Genomic DNA, 15,801 nt, shown 5'->3' with positions numbered 1-15,801 from the left:
CAGTGTGACCCCGGCCAGGCCACCAAGCTCCTCTACGAGCTGCTCTACAACCTCCCGTTCAAGATCATCCTCATGCCCGGCTGCTCCAGCGTCTCCACCCTGGTGGCCGAGGCCGCCCGGATCTGGAACGTCACCGTGGTGAGAAATTCGGGAATTTTGGGGAAAATTTGGGAATTTTTTGGTGTGGGATTTTTTTGGGGAATTTTTTTGGGATTTTTGGGGATTTTTAAAGATTTTTTTGGGATTTTTCCAGGGGTTTTTTGCATTTTAATTTGGATTTGTAGAAGAATTTTTGGGGTATTTTTAGAAGAATTTTTGGGGATTTTTTTCAGGGAATTTTCTGGATTTTTTTGGGGGGATATTCTGAGTTTTTTGGCTTTTTGGGTGGGGATTTTCTGGATTTTTTGGGTGTTTTTTTATTTTATGAAGGATTTTTTGGGGGATTTTGGGGGAACTTTTTCGGGTTTTTTGGGAAATTTTTAAAAAATTTTTTGGGATTTTTCCAGGGGTTTTTTGCATTTTAATTTGGATTTGTAGAAGAATTTTTGGGGTTTTTTAAATTTTTGAAGATTTTTGGGGATGATTTATTGGGGGGGGTTTTCTTGAATTTTTTTCTTTAATTTTTGAGGGATTTTGGGGGAGATTTTCTGGATTTTTGGGCAATTTTTTAAAGAATTTTTTGGGATTTTTTGGGGTGTTTTGGGGGGATTTTTTGCGAGAGTATTTTGGGGAATTTTTGTGAATTTGGGGGGATTTTTAAAACACTTTATTTTTTGGGGGATTTTTTGGTGGGCAAATTTTGGGGGGATTTTTTTGGGGCTTTTATTGGGGATTTTATCAATTTTTGGGTTTTTTTAAATTTTTGAAGATTTTTGGGGATGATTTATTGGGGGGGTTTTCTTGAATTTTTTTCTTTAATTTTTGAGGGATTTTGGGGGACATTTTCTGGATTTTTGGGCAATTTTTTAAAGAATTTTTGGGGATTTTTTTGGGGTGTTTTGGGGGGATTTTTTGCAAGAGTATTTTGGGGAATTTTTGTGAATTTGGGGGGATTTTTAAAACACTTTTTGATTTTTCAAAATGATTTTGGAATATTTTGGGAATTTTGGGGGGGAATATTTGGCATTTTGGGGAGATTTTTGGGGGATTTAAAAAAAATTAAAAATAACATTTTCTTGTAATTTTTTTTAATAAAATAAAAAGTTTTTGGACTATTTACCGATCTTTTGGGAATTTTTTTGGGGGGGAATTTTTGGGATTTTGGGGGGGGTTCTTCCTGTCACTCCCAGGTTGCCACTCCCAGATTTTTCCTGTCATTCCCAGGACATTCCCGACATTCCCACGTTGTTCCTCCTCTGTTGTTCCCAGATTTTTCCTGTCACTCCCAGGTTGTTCTCATCACCCTCATTCCCACCATTCCCATTCCTAAAATTCCCAAAATTCTCCTTCCCATTCCCAACCTCCCAAAATTCCCACTCCCAAAATTCCCAAATCCCAAAAATTCCAACAATTCCCATTCCCTCAAAATCCCCAAACCCCCAAAATCCCCAAATTCCCAAAATCCTCACCATTCCCAAATCCCTAATCCCCACAATTCCCACAATTCCCATTCCCAAATCCCCACAATTCCTAAAATCCCAAAACCCCCAAAATCCGAACAATTCCCATTCCCAAAATCCCCACCCGAAATCCCCAAAATTCCCATCCCCAAATCCCCACCATTCCCAAATTCCCGTAATTCCCACATTCCAAAATTCCCATCCCCAAATTCCCACCATTCCCAAATTCTCACAATCTCCAAAATCCCCAAAATTCCTCTTCCCATTCCCATAATTCCCAAATTCCCAAAATTCCCACAATTCCCAAATTCTCACAATCCCCAAAATTCCCATTCCCACAATTCCCAAATTCCCACCATTCCCAAACTCCAAACATTCCCACCATTCCCAAATTTCCACAATTCCCAAATCCCCAAAATCCCCACCCCAAATCTCCAAATTCTGATTCCCAAAATTCCCCAAATTCCCATCCCCAAATTCCCACAATCCCAAAATCCCAACAATTCCCATTCCCAAATCCCCAAAATTCCCACCCCAAAATCCCCAATTTCCCAAAAACTGCCAAAAAAACCCCCACAAATCCCCCCCAAAAATCCCTCAAAATCCCAGAAAAATCCCCCAAAAATCCTTAAAAAAATCCCAAAAAAATCTAAAAAAAAATCTAAAAAAAATCCCCAAAAATCCCCAAAAAATCCCAAAAAAATCCCAAATTTTGGGGGGAATTCTTCCCCCAGCTTTCCTACGGCTCCAGCTCGCCGGCGCTCTCCAACCGCCAGCGCTTCCCGACGTTTTTCCGCACGCACCCGTCGGCCACGCTGCACAACCCCACGCGCGTCCAGCTCTTCAAGAAGTGGGGCTGGACCAAGATCGCCACCATCCAGCAGACCGAGGAGGTCTTCACCTCGGTAGGAACCCCAAAAACACCCTCGGAGTCCGACTGACACCCCGAAACCGTCCCGGTGTCCGAGTCGGTCCTGGAATTCCAAAAAATCCCAATTCTGCTTTGGTGGTTCCAAAATCCTCCTTGGTGGTCCCAAAATCCTCCTTGGTGTTCCCAAAATCCTCCTTGGTGACCCTCAAGTTGTCGTTGGTGGCTCCCAAATGCACCTCAGTAGGAACCCCAAAAACGCCCTCAGAGTCCGACTGACGCCCCAAAATCCATCCCGGTGTCCAAGTCCATCCTGGGCTTTGGCAGCCCCAAAATCCTCCTTGGTGTTCCCAAAATTCTCCTTGGTGACCTCAGATTGTCTTTGGTGGCCCCCAAATTCACCTCGGTAGGAACCCCAAAAACACCCTCAGAGTCCGACTGACGCCCCGAAACCATCCCGGTGTCCGAGTCGGTCCTGGAATTCCAAAAAATCCCAATTCTGCTTTGGTGGTTCCAAAATCCTCCTTGGTGTTCCCAAAATCCTCCTTGGTGTTCCCAAAATCCTCCTTGGTGACCCTCAAGTTGTCGTTGGTGGTTCCCAAATTCACCTCGGTAGGAACCCCCAAAAACACCCTCAGAGTCCGACTGACGAACTGGGAGTTACTGGTTGAACTGGGATTGTCCCCAATTGTCCCCTCAGTGTGACCCCGGCCAGGCCACCAAGCTCCTCTACGAGCTGCTCTACAACCTCCCGTTCAAGATCATCCTCATGCCCGGCTGCTCCAGCGTCTCCACCCTGGTGGCCGAGGCCGCCCGGATCTGGAACGTCACCGTGGTGAGAAATTCGGGAATTTTGGGGAAAATTTGGGAATTTTTTGGTGTGGGATTTTTTTGGGGAATTTTTTTGGGATTTTTGGGGATTTTTAAAGATTTTTTTGGGATTTTTCCAGGGGTTTTTTGCATTTTAATTTGGATTTGTAGAAGAATTTTTGGGGTATTTTTAGAAGAATTTTTGGGGATTTTTTTCAGGGAATTTTCTGGATTTTTTTGGGGGGATATTCTGAGTTTTTTGGCTTTTTGGGTGGGGATTTTCTGGATTTTTTGGGTGTTTTTTTATTTTATGAAGGATTTTTTTGGGGGATTTTTTGGTGGGCAAATTTTGGGGGGATTTTTTTGGGGCTTTTATTGGGGATTTTATCAATTTTTGGGGTTTTTTAAATTTTTGAAGATTTTTGGGGATGATTTATTGGGGGGGGTTTTCTTGAATTTTTTTCTTTAATTTTTGAGGGATTTTGGGGGACATTTTCTGGATTTTTGGGCAATTTTTTAAAGAATTTTTGGGGATTTTTTTGGGGTGTTTTGGGGGGATTTTTTGCAAGAGTATTTTGGGGAATTTTTGTGAATTTGGGGGGATTTTTAAAACACTTTTTTATTTTTCAAAATGATTTTGGAATATTTTGGGAATTTTGGGGGGGAATATTTGGCATTTTGGGGAGATTTTTGGGGGATTTAAAAAAAATTAAAAATAACATTTTCTTGTAATTTTTTTTAATAAAATAAAAAGTTTTTGGACTATTTACCGATCTTTTGGGAATTTTTTTGGGGGGGAATTTTTGGGATTTTGGGGGGGTTCTTCCTGTCACTCCCAGGTTGCCACTCCCAGATTTTTCCTGTCATTCCCAGGACATTCCCGACATTCCCACGTTGTTCCTCCTCTGTTGTTCCCAGATTTTTCCTGTCACTCCCAGGTTGTTCTCATCACCCTCATTCCCACCATTCCCATTCCTAAAATTCCCAAAATTCTCCTTCCCATTCCCAACCTCCCAAAATTCCCACTCCCAAAATTCCCAAATCCCAAAAATTCCAACAATTCCCATTCCCTCAAAATCCCCAAACCCCCAAAATCCCCAAATTCCCAAAATCCTCACCATTCCCAAATCCCTAATCCCCACAATTCCCACAATTCCCATTCCCAAATCCCCACAATTCCTAAAATCCCAAAACCCCCAAAATCCGAACAATTCCCATTCCCAAAATCCCCACCCGAAATCCCCAAAATTCCCATCCCCAAATCCCCACCATTCCCAAATTCCCGTAATTCCCACATTCCAAAATTCCCATCCCCAAATTCCCACCATTCCCAAATTCTCACAATCTCCAAAATCCCCAAAATTCCTCTTCCCATTCCCATAATTCCCAAATTCCCAAAATTCCCACAATTCCCAAATTCTCACAATCCCCAAAATTCCCATTCCCACAATTCCCAAATTCCCACCATTCCCAAACTCCAAACATTCCCACCATTCCCAGATTTCCACAATTCCCAAATCCCCAAAATCCCCACCCCAAATCTCCAAATTCTGATTCCCAAAATTCCCCAAATTCCCATCCCCAAATTCCCACAATCCCAAAATCCCAACAATTCCCATTCCCAAATCCCCAAAATTCCCACCCCAAAATCCCCAATTTCCCAAAAACTGCCAAAAAAACCCCCACAAATCCCCCCCAAAAATCCCTCAAAATCCCAGAAAAATCCCCCAAAAATCCTTAAAAAAATCCCAAAAAAATCTAAAAAAAAATCTAAAAAAAATCCCCAAAAATCCCCAAAAAATCCCAAAAAAATCCCAAATTTTGGGGGGAATTCTTCCCCCAGCTTTCCTACGGCTCCAGCTCGCCGGCGCTCTCCAACCGCCAGCGCTTCCCGACGTTTTTCCGCACGCACCCGTCGGCCACGCTGCACAACCCCACGCGCGTCCAGCTCTTCAAGAAGTGGGGCTGGACCAAGATCGCCACCATCCAGCAGACCGAGGAGGTCCGTTGGGTGGTGGCCAACCCAACTGTTGGGTCAATATTGGGTGTTGACCAACCCAACCATTGGGTCAATATTGAGTCAATGTTGAGTGTTGACCAACCCAATTGTTGGGTCAACTTTGGGTGGTCTCCAACCCAACCTTTGGGTCAACCTTGGGTGGTCTCCAACACAAACCTTGGGTGGTCTCCAACTCAACCATTGGGTCAAAGTTGGATGGTCTCCAACTCAACCATTGGGTCAACATTGGGTCAACCTTGGGTGGTCTCCAACCCAACCACTGAGTCAACATTGGGTTGACCTTGGGTGGTCTCCAACCCAACCATTGAGTCAACATTGGGTTGACTTTGGGTGGTCTCTAATGGAAGCATTGGGTCAACATTGGGTAAGCATTGGGTGGTCTCTAACCCAACCATTAGGTCAACTTTGAATCAACCTTGGGTGGTCTCCAACCCAACCATTGGGTCAACTTTGGGTGAACGTTGAGTGGTCTCCAACCCAACCGTTGGCTCACCGTTGGGCGTTGTCCACCAGACGTCCCAAGAATTCATCGACAAGCTGGAGAAGAGGCTGGGCAACAACCCCAAGGAGACCGGTGGCTACCAGGAGGCGCCGTTGGCCTACGACGCCATCTGGGCCTTGGCCTTGGCGCTCAACAAGACGGCCCAAGAGTTGGCCAAGCAAGGGGTGGGGCTGGATGAGTTCAACTACAACAACAAGACCATAACGGACGAGATCTACCGGGCCCTCAACTCCTCGGCCTTCGAGGGCGTCTCGGTGCGTCGCCGGTGCCACCGAAATCCGGCCTGGGGTGGAGGTGACATCAAGGAGGGTTCTGAAAGTCAGATTTGGGTGGAGGTGGCACCAAATCTTCATTTTGGGTGGAGGTTCCTCAGAAATGTGACCCCAAAATTCAGATTTGGGTGGAGGTGACATCAAGAGGGGTTCTAAAAGTCAGATTTGGGTGGAGGTGACATCAAATCTTCATTTTGGGTGGAAGTTTCTCAAAAATGTGGCCCCAAAATTCATCTTTGATTGGAGGTGACATCGAGGGGTGGGTCCTAAAATTCGTCTTTGGGTGGAGGTGACACCAAATCTTCATTTTTGGTGGGGATTCCTCAAAAATGTGGCCCCAAAATTCATCTTTGGTTGGAGGTGACATCAGAAGTGTCACCAAAATTCATATTTGGGTGGAGGTGACATTAAAAGTGTCAATAAATGGTCAGATTTGGGTGGAGGTGACACCAAATCTTCATTTTTGGTGGGGATTCCTCAAAAATGTGGCCCCAAAATTCACCTTTGGGTGGAGGTGACACTGAGGATGTCACCGGGGTGTCCCCAACGCTGTCCCCGTGTCCCCTCCAGGGCCACGTCGTGTTCGACGCCAGCGGCTCCCGCATGGCCTGGACCCTCATCGAGCAGCTCCAAGGTGAGGGGACAGCGGGGGACGGGGGGACAACGCTGGGTGGCACTGAGGGACCTCCGGGTGACACTGAAGGACCTTCAGGTGACATTGAGGGACCTTCAGGTGCCACCAACCCCCTCTGCCTCCACCACTTGTGCCCAAGAGTCACCAGTGCCACTGCCAGGTGTCACCTGTGCCAGTGTCACCTGTCCATTGTCACCTGTCCTGGTGTCATCTATCCCAGTGTCCCCAAGGTGTCACCTGTCCCATTGTCACCTGTCCCTTGTCACCTGTTCTGGTGTCACCTGTGCGGGTGTCATCTGTGAGGGCGTTCTGAAGGTGTCACCTCTCCCTTGTCACCTGTCCTGGTGTCACCTGTGCGGGTGTCACCTGTCCTGGTGCCTCCAAGGTGTCGCCTATCTGGGTGTCACCTGTCCCTTGTCACCTGTCCAGTGTCACCTGTCCTGGTGTCACCAGTCCTGGTGTCACCTGTCCAGTGTCACCTGTCCCATTGTCACGTATCCTGGTGTCCCCAAGATGTCACCTGTCTCATTGTCACCTGTCCCTTGTCACCTGTCGAAAAAAATCACAGAAAAAATGAGGAAGAATGGGAGAAAATGGGGAGGGAACATGGGAGGAGAAAAGGGAAAAAGTTGGGGAAAAAAAGGAAAAAATTGGGGGAAATGGGAAAAAATTAGGAAAAAAAAGAGAAAAATTTGGGGGAAATTTGGGAAAATTGGGAGGGAAAGGGGGGAAAAATTGGGGGAAAATTGGGAAAAGTTGGAAAAAAATGGGGAAAAAATGGGACCAAGAAAGGGAAAAAAATTGGGGAAAATTGGGGGGGAAAATGGGGGAAAAAGGGAAAAATTGGGCAAAAAAAATGGGGGAAAAACAGGAGAAAATGGGACCAAGAAAGGGAAAAAATTGGGGAAAATTGGGGGGAAAAATGGGGAAAAATTGGGCAAAAAATTGGGAAAAAATGGGGGAAAACTAGAAAAAATGGGGAAAAAAAGAGAAAAAAAAAGGAGGAAAATGATGAAAATTATGGAAAATCCTTCTGGATGTTCCCAAATTCCTGAATTTTTTAAATGGATCGGTGAGAAACGGGGGAAATCAGGAAAAATGGGGAAATTTTGGGAATTTGGGAAAAATTGGGGAAAATTGGGGAAAAATTGGGGGGAAATTGGGGAAAATTTGGGTGAAAATGGGACAGAAATGGGGAAAAATAGGGGGAAAAATTGGGGAAAAAATAGGGAAAAATTGGGGGAAAATTGGGGGAAAAATTGGGAAAAATGGGAGGGAAAATTGGGGGAAAAATGGGATGGGGAAAAAGGGAAAAAATTGGGGAAAAATTGGGTGGAAATGGCAGAAAATTGGGGAAAAATTGGGGAAAATGGGACAAAAAAAGGGAAAAAAATTGGGGAAAAATTGGGGGGAAATGGGACAAAAAAAAAGGAAAATCTGGGGGAAAATGGGGGGGAAAATGGGGAAAACATGGGGGGAGAAAAAGGAAAAAATTGGGAAAAATTGGGAAAAATTGGGGGAAAACTGGGGAAAAATGAGGGGAAAATGAAAGGAAAAAAGAAGAAAAATTGGGGGAAAATGGGGGAAAATTGGGAAAAAAATTTGGGGGGAATGGGACAAAAATGGGGAAAATAGGGGGGAAAATGGAAAAAAATCACAGAAAAAATGAGGAAGAATGGGAGAAAATGGGGAGGGAACATGGGAGGAGAAAAGGGAAAAAGTTGGGGAAAAAAAGGAAAAAATTGGGGAAAATAGGAAAAAATTAGGAAAAAAAAGAGAAAAATTTGGGGGAAATTTGGGAAAATTGGGAGGGAAAGGGGGGAAAAATTGGGGGAAAATTGGGAAAAGTTGGAAAAAAATGGGGAAAAAATGGGACCAAGAAAGGGAAAATTTGGGGAAAAATTGGGAAAATTTCTGGGAAAAATTGGGAAAAATTAGTGGGAAAATTTGGAAACATTCTGGGAAAAATTAGGGGAAAAATGGAGAAAGCTCAGGAAAAATTGGGGAAAATTCTGGGAAAAATGGGGAAAAAATTTGGGAAAAATTGGGGAAAATTTGGAAAAATTCTGGGAAAAATTGGAAAAACTGGGGGGGAAATGGGGAAAAATTTGGGTAAGAACTGGGAAAAATTCTGGGAAAAATCAGGAAACATTCTGGGAAAAATTGGGAAAAATTAGGGGAAAAATTTGGAGAAATTCTGGGAAAATTTGGGAAAAAATCTGGGAAAAAGGGAGAATACTCAGGAAAAATTGGGGAAAATTCTGGGAAAAATTTGGGAAAATTCTGGGAAAAAGGGAGAAAACTCAGGAAAAATTGGGGAAAATTCTGGGAAAAATTTGGGAAAATTGGGAAAAATTAGGGGGAAAATTTGGAGAAATTCTAGGAAAATTTGGGAAAAAATCTGGGAAAAAGGGAGAATACTCAGGAAAAATTGGGGAAAATTCTGGGAAAAATTTGGGAAAATTCTGGGAAAAAGGGAAAAAAGCCGTTGTCACCCTGAGAGTGATGCTGTCATCTGGGCACCCCGGGCGCGTCCGGGTGTTGCCGTTTCCGGTTGTTGCAGGTACATCCAGAATTCCCAGCCCTACCTGAACAACATGACGGCCGTCGGTTGTACCCTGGCGCTCGCCGCCGTCTTCCCGCTGGGGCTCGACGGGTACCACATCGGGCCTGGGCTGTTCCCCTTCGTCTGCCAGGTGGGGACGCGGGAACAGGCGGAGGAACAGGCGGAGGAACAGGCTGAGAGGAGGAAAGGGGGTGGGAAGAGTCAGAGGAATGGGGGAGTGGGGTGGGAACAGGCAGAGGAACAGGCGGAGGAACAGGGAAATGGGGTGGGAACAGGCAGAAAGGGGAGAAAATGGGATGGGAACAGGCAGAGGAACAGGCAGAGAGGGGGAAAAATTCAATGGGAACAGGCAGAGGAACACGAAAATGGAGTGGGAACAGGCGGAGAGGGGAGAAAATGGGATGGGAACAGGAGGAGGAACAGGTGGAGGAACAGGCAAAGGAACAGGCGGAGGAACAAGAAAATGGCATAGGAACAAGCAGAGGAACAGGCAGAAAAATAGGCAGAGGAACAGGCAGAGAGGGTGAACAGGCGGAGGAACAGATGGAGGAACAGGCACAGAAGAGGGAAATGGGACGGGAACAGGCAGGGGAACAGGCGGAGACACCACCAGGAAAGGAAAGAAACAGTCAGGAACAACCAGAACAGTTGGAAATCCAGCCGGGAACGGTGATGTCGACTGTTCCTGCTCTGGTTGTTCTAATTTCCTGGGTTCAGCTCTGGTTGTTCCTCTGATTGTTACCAACTGTTTCTTTCCATTCCGATTGTTCCTCCTCTGATTGTTTCTGACTGTTCCTGGCTGGATTTCCAACTGTTGCGGCGTTTTCCGACTGTTGTTTTCCAACAGGCGCGGCTGTGGCTGTTGGGGCTGGGCTTCAGCCTGGCCTACGGCAGCATGTTCACCAAGATCTGGTGGGTGCACACCGTCTTCACCAAGAAGGACGACAAAAAGGACAAGCGGAAGGCGAGAACTGCCGGGAATTCCCGGGGGAACAGGCGGAGGGGTGGTGTTGTTGTTGGGATTTGGGGGTTGGTTTGGGTGGGGTTTTCCATCGGGATGCGGGTGTGGTTTGTTGGGATTTGGGTGTTGGGATCTGGGTGTTCCGTTGGGGTTGAGGTTGTTGTGAGCTGGGTGTTCCCTTGGGGTCCGTGTCCCTTTGGGATCCGGGTGTTCCCTTGGGATCCAGGTGTTCCTTTGGGATCTGGGTGTTCCTCTGGGATTTGGGTGTTGGGATCTGGGTATTCTTTGGGATCTGGGTGTTCCTTTTGGGTTTGGGTGTTGGGATCCAGGTGTTCCTTTGGGATCCGGGTGTTCCTTTGGGGTTGAGGTTGTTGTGAGCTGGGTGTTCCCTTGGGGTCCGTGTCCCTTTGGGATCCGGGTGTTCCCTTCGGATCCAGGTGTTCCTTTTGGATTTGGGTGTTGGGATCCAGGTGTTCCTTTGGGATCCGGGTGTTCCTTTGGGGTTGAGGTTGTTGTGAGCCGGGTGTTCCCTTAGGGTCCAGGTGTTCTTTGGGATCTGAGTGTTCCTTTGGGATCCGGGTGTGGTTTTTGGGGATTTGGGTGTTGGGATCTGGGTGTTCCTTTGGGGTCCGAGTGTTCCTTTGGGATCCGGGTGTTCTTTTGGGATCTGGGTGTTCCTTTGGGATCCAGGTGTGGTTTTTTTGGGATTTGGGTGTTGGGATCTGAGGGTTCCATTGATATCCAGGTGTTCCTTTGGGGTTGAGGTTGTTGTGATCCGGGTGTTCCCTTAGGGTGCAGGTGTTCTTTGGGATCCAGATGTTCTTTTGGGGATCTGGGTGTTGGGATCCAGGGGTTCCATTGGGGTTCAGGTTGTTGGGATCCGGGGGTTCTTTGGGATCTTGGTGTTCCCTTGGAATGTGGGTGTGGTTTTTAGGGATTTGGGTGTTGGGATTCGGGTGTTTCTTTGGGATCCGGCTGTTCTTTTGGGATCCAGGTGTTCCCTTGGGGTTGATATTGTTGGAATCCAGGTGTTCCCTTGGAATGTGGGTGTGGTTTTTGGGGATTTGGGTGTTGGGATCCGGGTGTTCCTTTGGGATTTGGGTGTTCTCCTTGGTATCAGTGACCGGGAATTCCTGTGTCACCAACTGGGAATTCCGGTGTCACCGACTGGGAATTTCCACCATTGGTGAACAGGAATTTCCATTGTCACTCACCGGGAATTCCCAGTCGGTGACACCGGAATTCCCAGTTGGGTGACACCAGAATTCCTGGTCACCGGTGGTGGAAATTCCCGGTCGATGACACCGGAATTCCCGGTTGGGTGACATTGAAATTCCCAGTTGGGTGACACGGAATTCCTACTCGGGTGACACCGGAATTCCCGGTTGGGTGACACCGGAATTCCCGGTTGGTGACACGGAATTCCCTCCAGAGCCTGGAGCCCTGGAAGCTCTACGCCAGACACCGGAATTCCCAGTTGGGTGACACCAGAATTCCTGGTCACCGGTGGTGGAAATTCCCGGTCGGTGACACCGGAATTCCCGGTTGGGTGACACCGGAATTCCTACTCGGGTGACACCGGAATTCCCGGTTGGGTGACACCAGAATTCCCGGTTGGTGACACGGAATTCCTACTCGGGTGACACCGGAATTCCCGGTTGGGTGACACCGGAATTCCCGGTTGGTGACACGGAATTCCCTGCAGAGCCTGGAGCCCTGGAAGCTCTACGCCACCGTGGGGGGCCTGGTGGCCTTCGACGTCGTCACGCTGAGCGTGTGGCAGATCGTGGACCCCCTGCACCGCACCATCGAGGTCTGGGGGCTTCTCTGGGGGTTCTGGAAGGTTCTCCAGGTGTTTGGGGGCTCCTGGGAGGTTCTCGAGGTGTTCTGGAGGTGTTTGAGGGGCTCTCCAGGGATTTTTGGGTGTTCTGGAAGGTTCTCCAGATGTTTGAGGGGGCTCCTGGGAGGTTCTCGAGGTGTTCTGGAGGTGTTTGAGGGGTTCTCCAGGGATTTTTGGGGGGTTCTGGAAGGTTCTCCAGATGTTTGAGGGGGGTTCTGGAAGGTTCTCCAGGGGTTTGGGGGTTCCTCAAGGGGTTTGAGGGCGTTCTGGAGCTGTTTGAGGGGGGTTCTGGAAGGTTCTCCAGGTGTTTGAGGGTTCCTGGGAGGTTCTTCTGACTCTCCCTACCTCAAACCACCCCAAAAATCCCCAATGGAAGGTTCTGGGGGGGTTTGGGGGCTCCTCGAGGTGTTTTGGGGTTCCTCAAGGGGTTTGAGGGGGTTCTGGAGCTGTTTGAGGGGGGTTCTGGAAGGTTCTCCAGGGGTTTGAGGGGCATTCTGGAAGGTTCTCCAGGGGTTTGAGGGATCCTCGAGGTGTTTGGGGGGTTCTGGAAAGTTCTCCAGGTGTTTAAGGGTTCCTCAAGGGGTTTGAAGGGGTTCTTGAGGTGTTTGGGAAGGTTCTGGAAGGTTCTCCAGGTGTTTCAGGGGGGTTCTGGAAGGTTCTCCTGGCTTTTGGGGGGGTTCTGGAAGGTTCTCCAGGGGTTTGAGGGATCCTCGAGGTGTTTGAGGGTTCCTGGGAGGTTCTTCTGACTCTCCCTACCTCAAACCACCCCAAAAATCCCCAAAACGCCCCCAAAATTCCCAAATCCGGGCGTTTTCCCCCCAGGAATTCACCAAGGAGGAGCCCAAGTCGGACATGGACGTGTCCATCCTGCCCCAGCTCGAGCACTGCAGCTCCACCAAGATGAACACCTGGCTCGGTGAGGGGGGTCCCCAAAATTTTGGGGGGGGTCCAGGTGGAAATTTTGGGATTTTAGGGCAAATTTGGGGGTTTTTAGGTGGAATTTTTGGGATTTTTAGATGGAAATTTGAGGAATTTCAGGGACATTTTTGGGAATTTCTGGTGGGATTTTGGGGGAAATGGGGAAAATGGGCAGTCCCCAAAATTTTGGGGGGGGTCCAGGTGGAAATTTTGGGATTTTAGGGCAAATTTGGGGGTTTTTAGGTGGAATTTTTGGGATTTTTAGGTGGAAATTTGGGATTTTTAGGTGGAATTTGGGGATTTTTAATTTGGGGGGTCCCCAAAATTTTGGGGGGCTCCTGGTGGAATTTTGGGGCATTTTAGGTGGAATTTTTGGGATTTTCAGGCGGAAATTTGGGGATTTTAGGTGGAATTTTTTTGATTTTTAGGTGGAAATTTGGGATTTTAGGGCAAATTTGGGGATTTTTAGGTGGAATTTTTGGGATTTTCAGGTGGGATTTGGGGGATCTTGAGAGGATTTTTGGGGTCCAGGTCAAATTTGGGGATTTTCAGGTGGAATTTTGGGGATTTTCAGGTGGAATTTTGAGGAATTTTAGGGACATTTTTGGGAATTTCTGGGATTTTGGAGGGTCCTGAAAATTTGGGGGGGTCCCCAAAATTTTGGGGGGCTCCTGGTGGAATTTTGGGGGATTTTAGGTGGAATTTTTGGGTTTTTCAGGCGGAAATTTGGGGATTTTAGGTGGAATTTTGGGGGATTTTAGGGCAAATTTGGGAATTTTAGGTGGAATTTTTGGGATTTTCAGGCAGAATTTTTGGGGAATTTTAGGGTAAATTTGGGGATTTTAGGTGGAATTTTTGGGATTTTCAGGTGGAATTTTGGAGGATTTTCAGGTGGAATTTTTGGGATTTTCAGGTGGAATTTCTGGGGGATTTTCAGGTGGAAATTTTTGGGATTTTCAGGCGGAAATTTGGGGGATTTTAGGCAGAATTTTGGGGGATTTTAGGTGGAATTTTTGGGATTTTCAGGTGGAAATTTGGGGGTTTTTTTGGTGGAATTTTTGGGTTTTTCAGGCGGAAATTTGGGGGATTTTAGGTGGAAATTTTTGGGATTTTTAGGCAGAAATTTGGGGAATTTCAGGCGGAAATTTGGGGGATTTTCAGGTGGAAATTTCTGGGATTTTCAGGCGGAAATTTTTGGGATTTTCAGGTGGAAATTTTGGGTTTTTCAGGCGGAAATTTGGGGGATTTTTAGGCAGAAGAATTTTGGGGGATTTTAGGTGGAATTTTTGGGATTTTCAGGCAGAAATTTGGGGGATTTTAGGCAGAATTTTGGGGGATTTTCAGGTGGAAATTTGGGGATTTTTAGGCAGAATTTTGGGGGATTTTAGGTGGAATTTTTGGGATTTTCAGGCAGAAATTTGGGGGATTTTAGGCAGAATTTTGGGGGATTTTCAGGTGGAAATTTGGGGATTTTTAGGCAGAATTTTGGGGGATTTTAGGTGGAATTTTTGGGATTTTCAGGCAGAAATTTGGGGGATTTTAGGCAGAATTTTGGGGGATTTTCAGGTGGAAATTTGGGGATTTTTAGGCAGAATTTTGGGGGATTTTAGGTGGAATTTTTGGGATTTTCAGGCAGAAATTTGGGGGATTTTAGGCAGAATTTTGGGGGATTTTCAGGTGGAAATTTGGGGATTTTTAGGCAGAATTTTGGGGGATTTTAGGTGGAATTTTTGGGATTTTCAGGCAGAAATTTGGGGGATTTTAGGCAGAATTTTGGGGGATTTTCAGGTGGAAATTTGGGGATTTTTAGGCAGAATTTTGGGGGATTTTAGGTGGAATTTTTGGGATTTTCAGGCAGAAATTTGGGGGATTTTACGTGGAAATTAAAGAAAATTAAATTAAATTTAACTTAAAATAAAACCAAAATTTGGTTTAATTAAATTTTTTTTTTTAAATTAAATAAATAAAAAAATTAACGAATTTTTTAATGAATTTTTTTTTTCCTTTTCCCGGATTTTTTCAGGGATTTTTTACGGATTTAAGGGGCTGCTGCTGCTCTTGGGGATTTTTTTGGCTTACGAGACCAAAAGCGTCTCCACGGAAAAAATCAACGACCACCGGGCCGTGGGCATGGCCATCTACAACGTGGCGGTAAATCCCAAAAAATTCCCGAAAAATTTAAAAAAAAAGTCAAGAAAAAATTTCCAAAAATTAATAAAAAATAAGTGGGGGAGTGGGGGGAGATAGGAGCAAAAATTCCCCAAAAAATCGGGGAAAAAAAAGAAAAAATCCCTAAAATATCTGAAAAAATTTTAAAAAAAAGTCCCCAAAAAAATCTCAATAAAATCACCCAAAAATCAAAAAAATATTTTCCCAAAAAATATTTTAAAAATTTTCCAAAAAATCCCCTCAAAAATTTAAAAAAAAATTAAAAAATCCCCCCAAATTCCCAAAAACCTCCCAAAAACCCCCCGAAAATTCAAAATCATCTCCAAAATGTCCCAAAACAAATCTCAATAAAATCACCCAAAAATCTCAAAAATCAAAAAAATATTTTCCCAAAATATATTTTAAAAATTTTCCAAAAAATCCCCTCAAAAATTTAAAAAAAAATTAAAAAATCCCCCCAAAATGCCAAAAAATTCCCAAAAACCTCCCAAAAACATTCCCAAAAAACCCCAAAAAATTCAAAATCATCTCCAAAATGTCCCAAAAAAAATCTCAATAAAATCGCCCAAAAATCTCAAAAAATTAAAAAAAAATTTCCCAAAAAATATTTTAAAAATTTTCCAAAAAATCCCCTCAAAAATTTAAAAAAAAATTTAAAAATCCCCCCAAAATCCCAAAAAAA

The 15,801-nt window shown here is 45.5% G+C and overlaps 1 protein-coding gene across 1 annotated transcript; it reads left to right on the top strand.

Annotated features, from left to right (window-relative positions):
- Positions 1 to 3: 3 nt before the first annotated feature.
- Positions 4 to 15,101, top strand: LOC121364115 (gamma-aminobutyric acid type B receptor subunit 1-like; the record flags this gene model as incomplete). The annotated part of the gene is made up of 11 exons (XM_041487109.1): positions 4 to 138; positions 2,294 to 2,464; positions 3,128 to 3,262; positions 5,081 to 5,239; positions 5,771 to 6,013; positions 6,602 to 6,795; positions 9,229 to 9,361; positions 10,079 to 10,195; positions 11,898 to 12,005; positions 12,855 to 12,948; positions 14,974 to 15,101. Coding segments are annotated over 11 exons (1,617 nt in total), but the record flags the coding sequence as incomplete, so codon positions are not given.
- Between the last annotated feature and the right edge of the window lie 700 nt (positions 15,102 to 15,801).

The sequence above is a fragment of the Pyrgilauda ruficollis genome, unplaced genomic scaffold (genome assembly GCF_017590135.1).
Source record: "Pyrgilauda ruficollis isolate IOZ18807 unplaced genomic scaffold, ASM1759013v1 scaffold796, whole genome shotgun sequence".
Taxonomy (NCBI): Eukaryota; Metazoa; Chordata; class Aves; order Passeriformes; family Passeridae; genus Pyrgilauda; species Pyrgilauda ruficollis.
The sequence above is the reverse complement of the archived record's forward strand: the minus strand, read 5'-3'. Positions and strand labels throughout refer to the sequence as shown.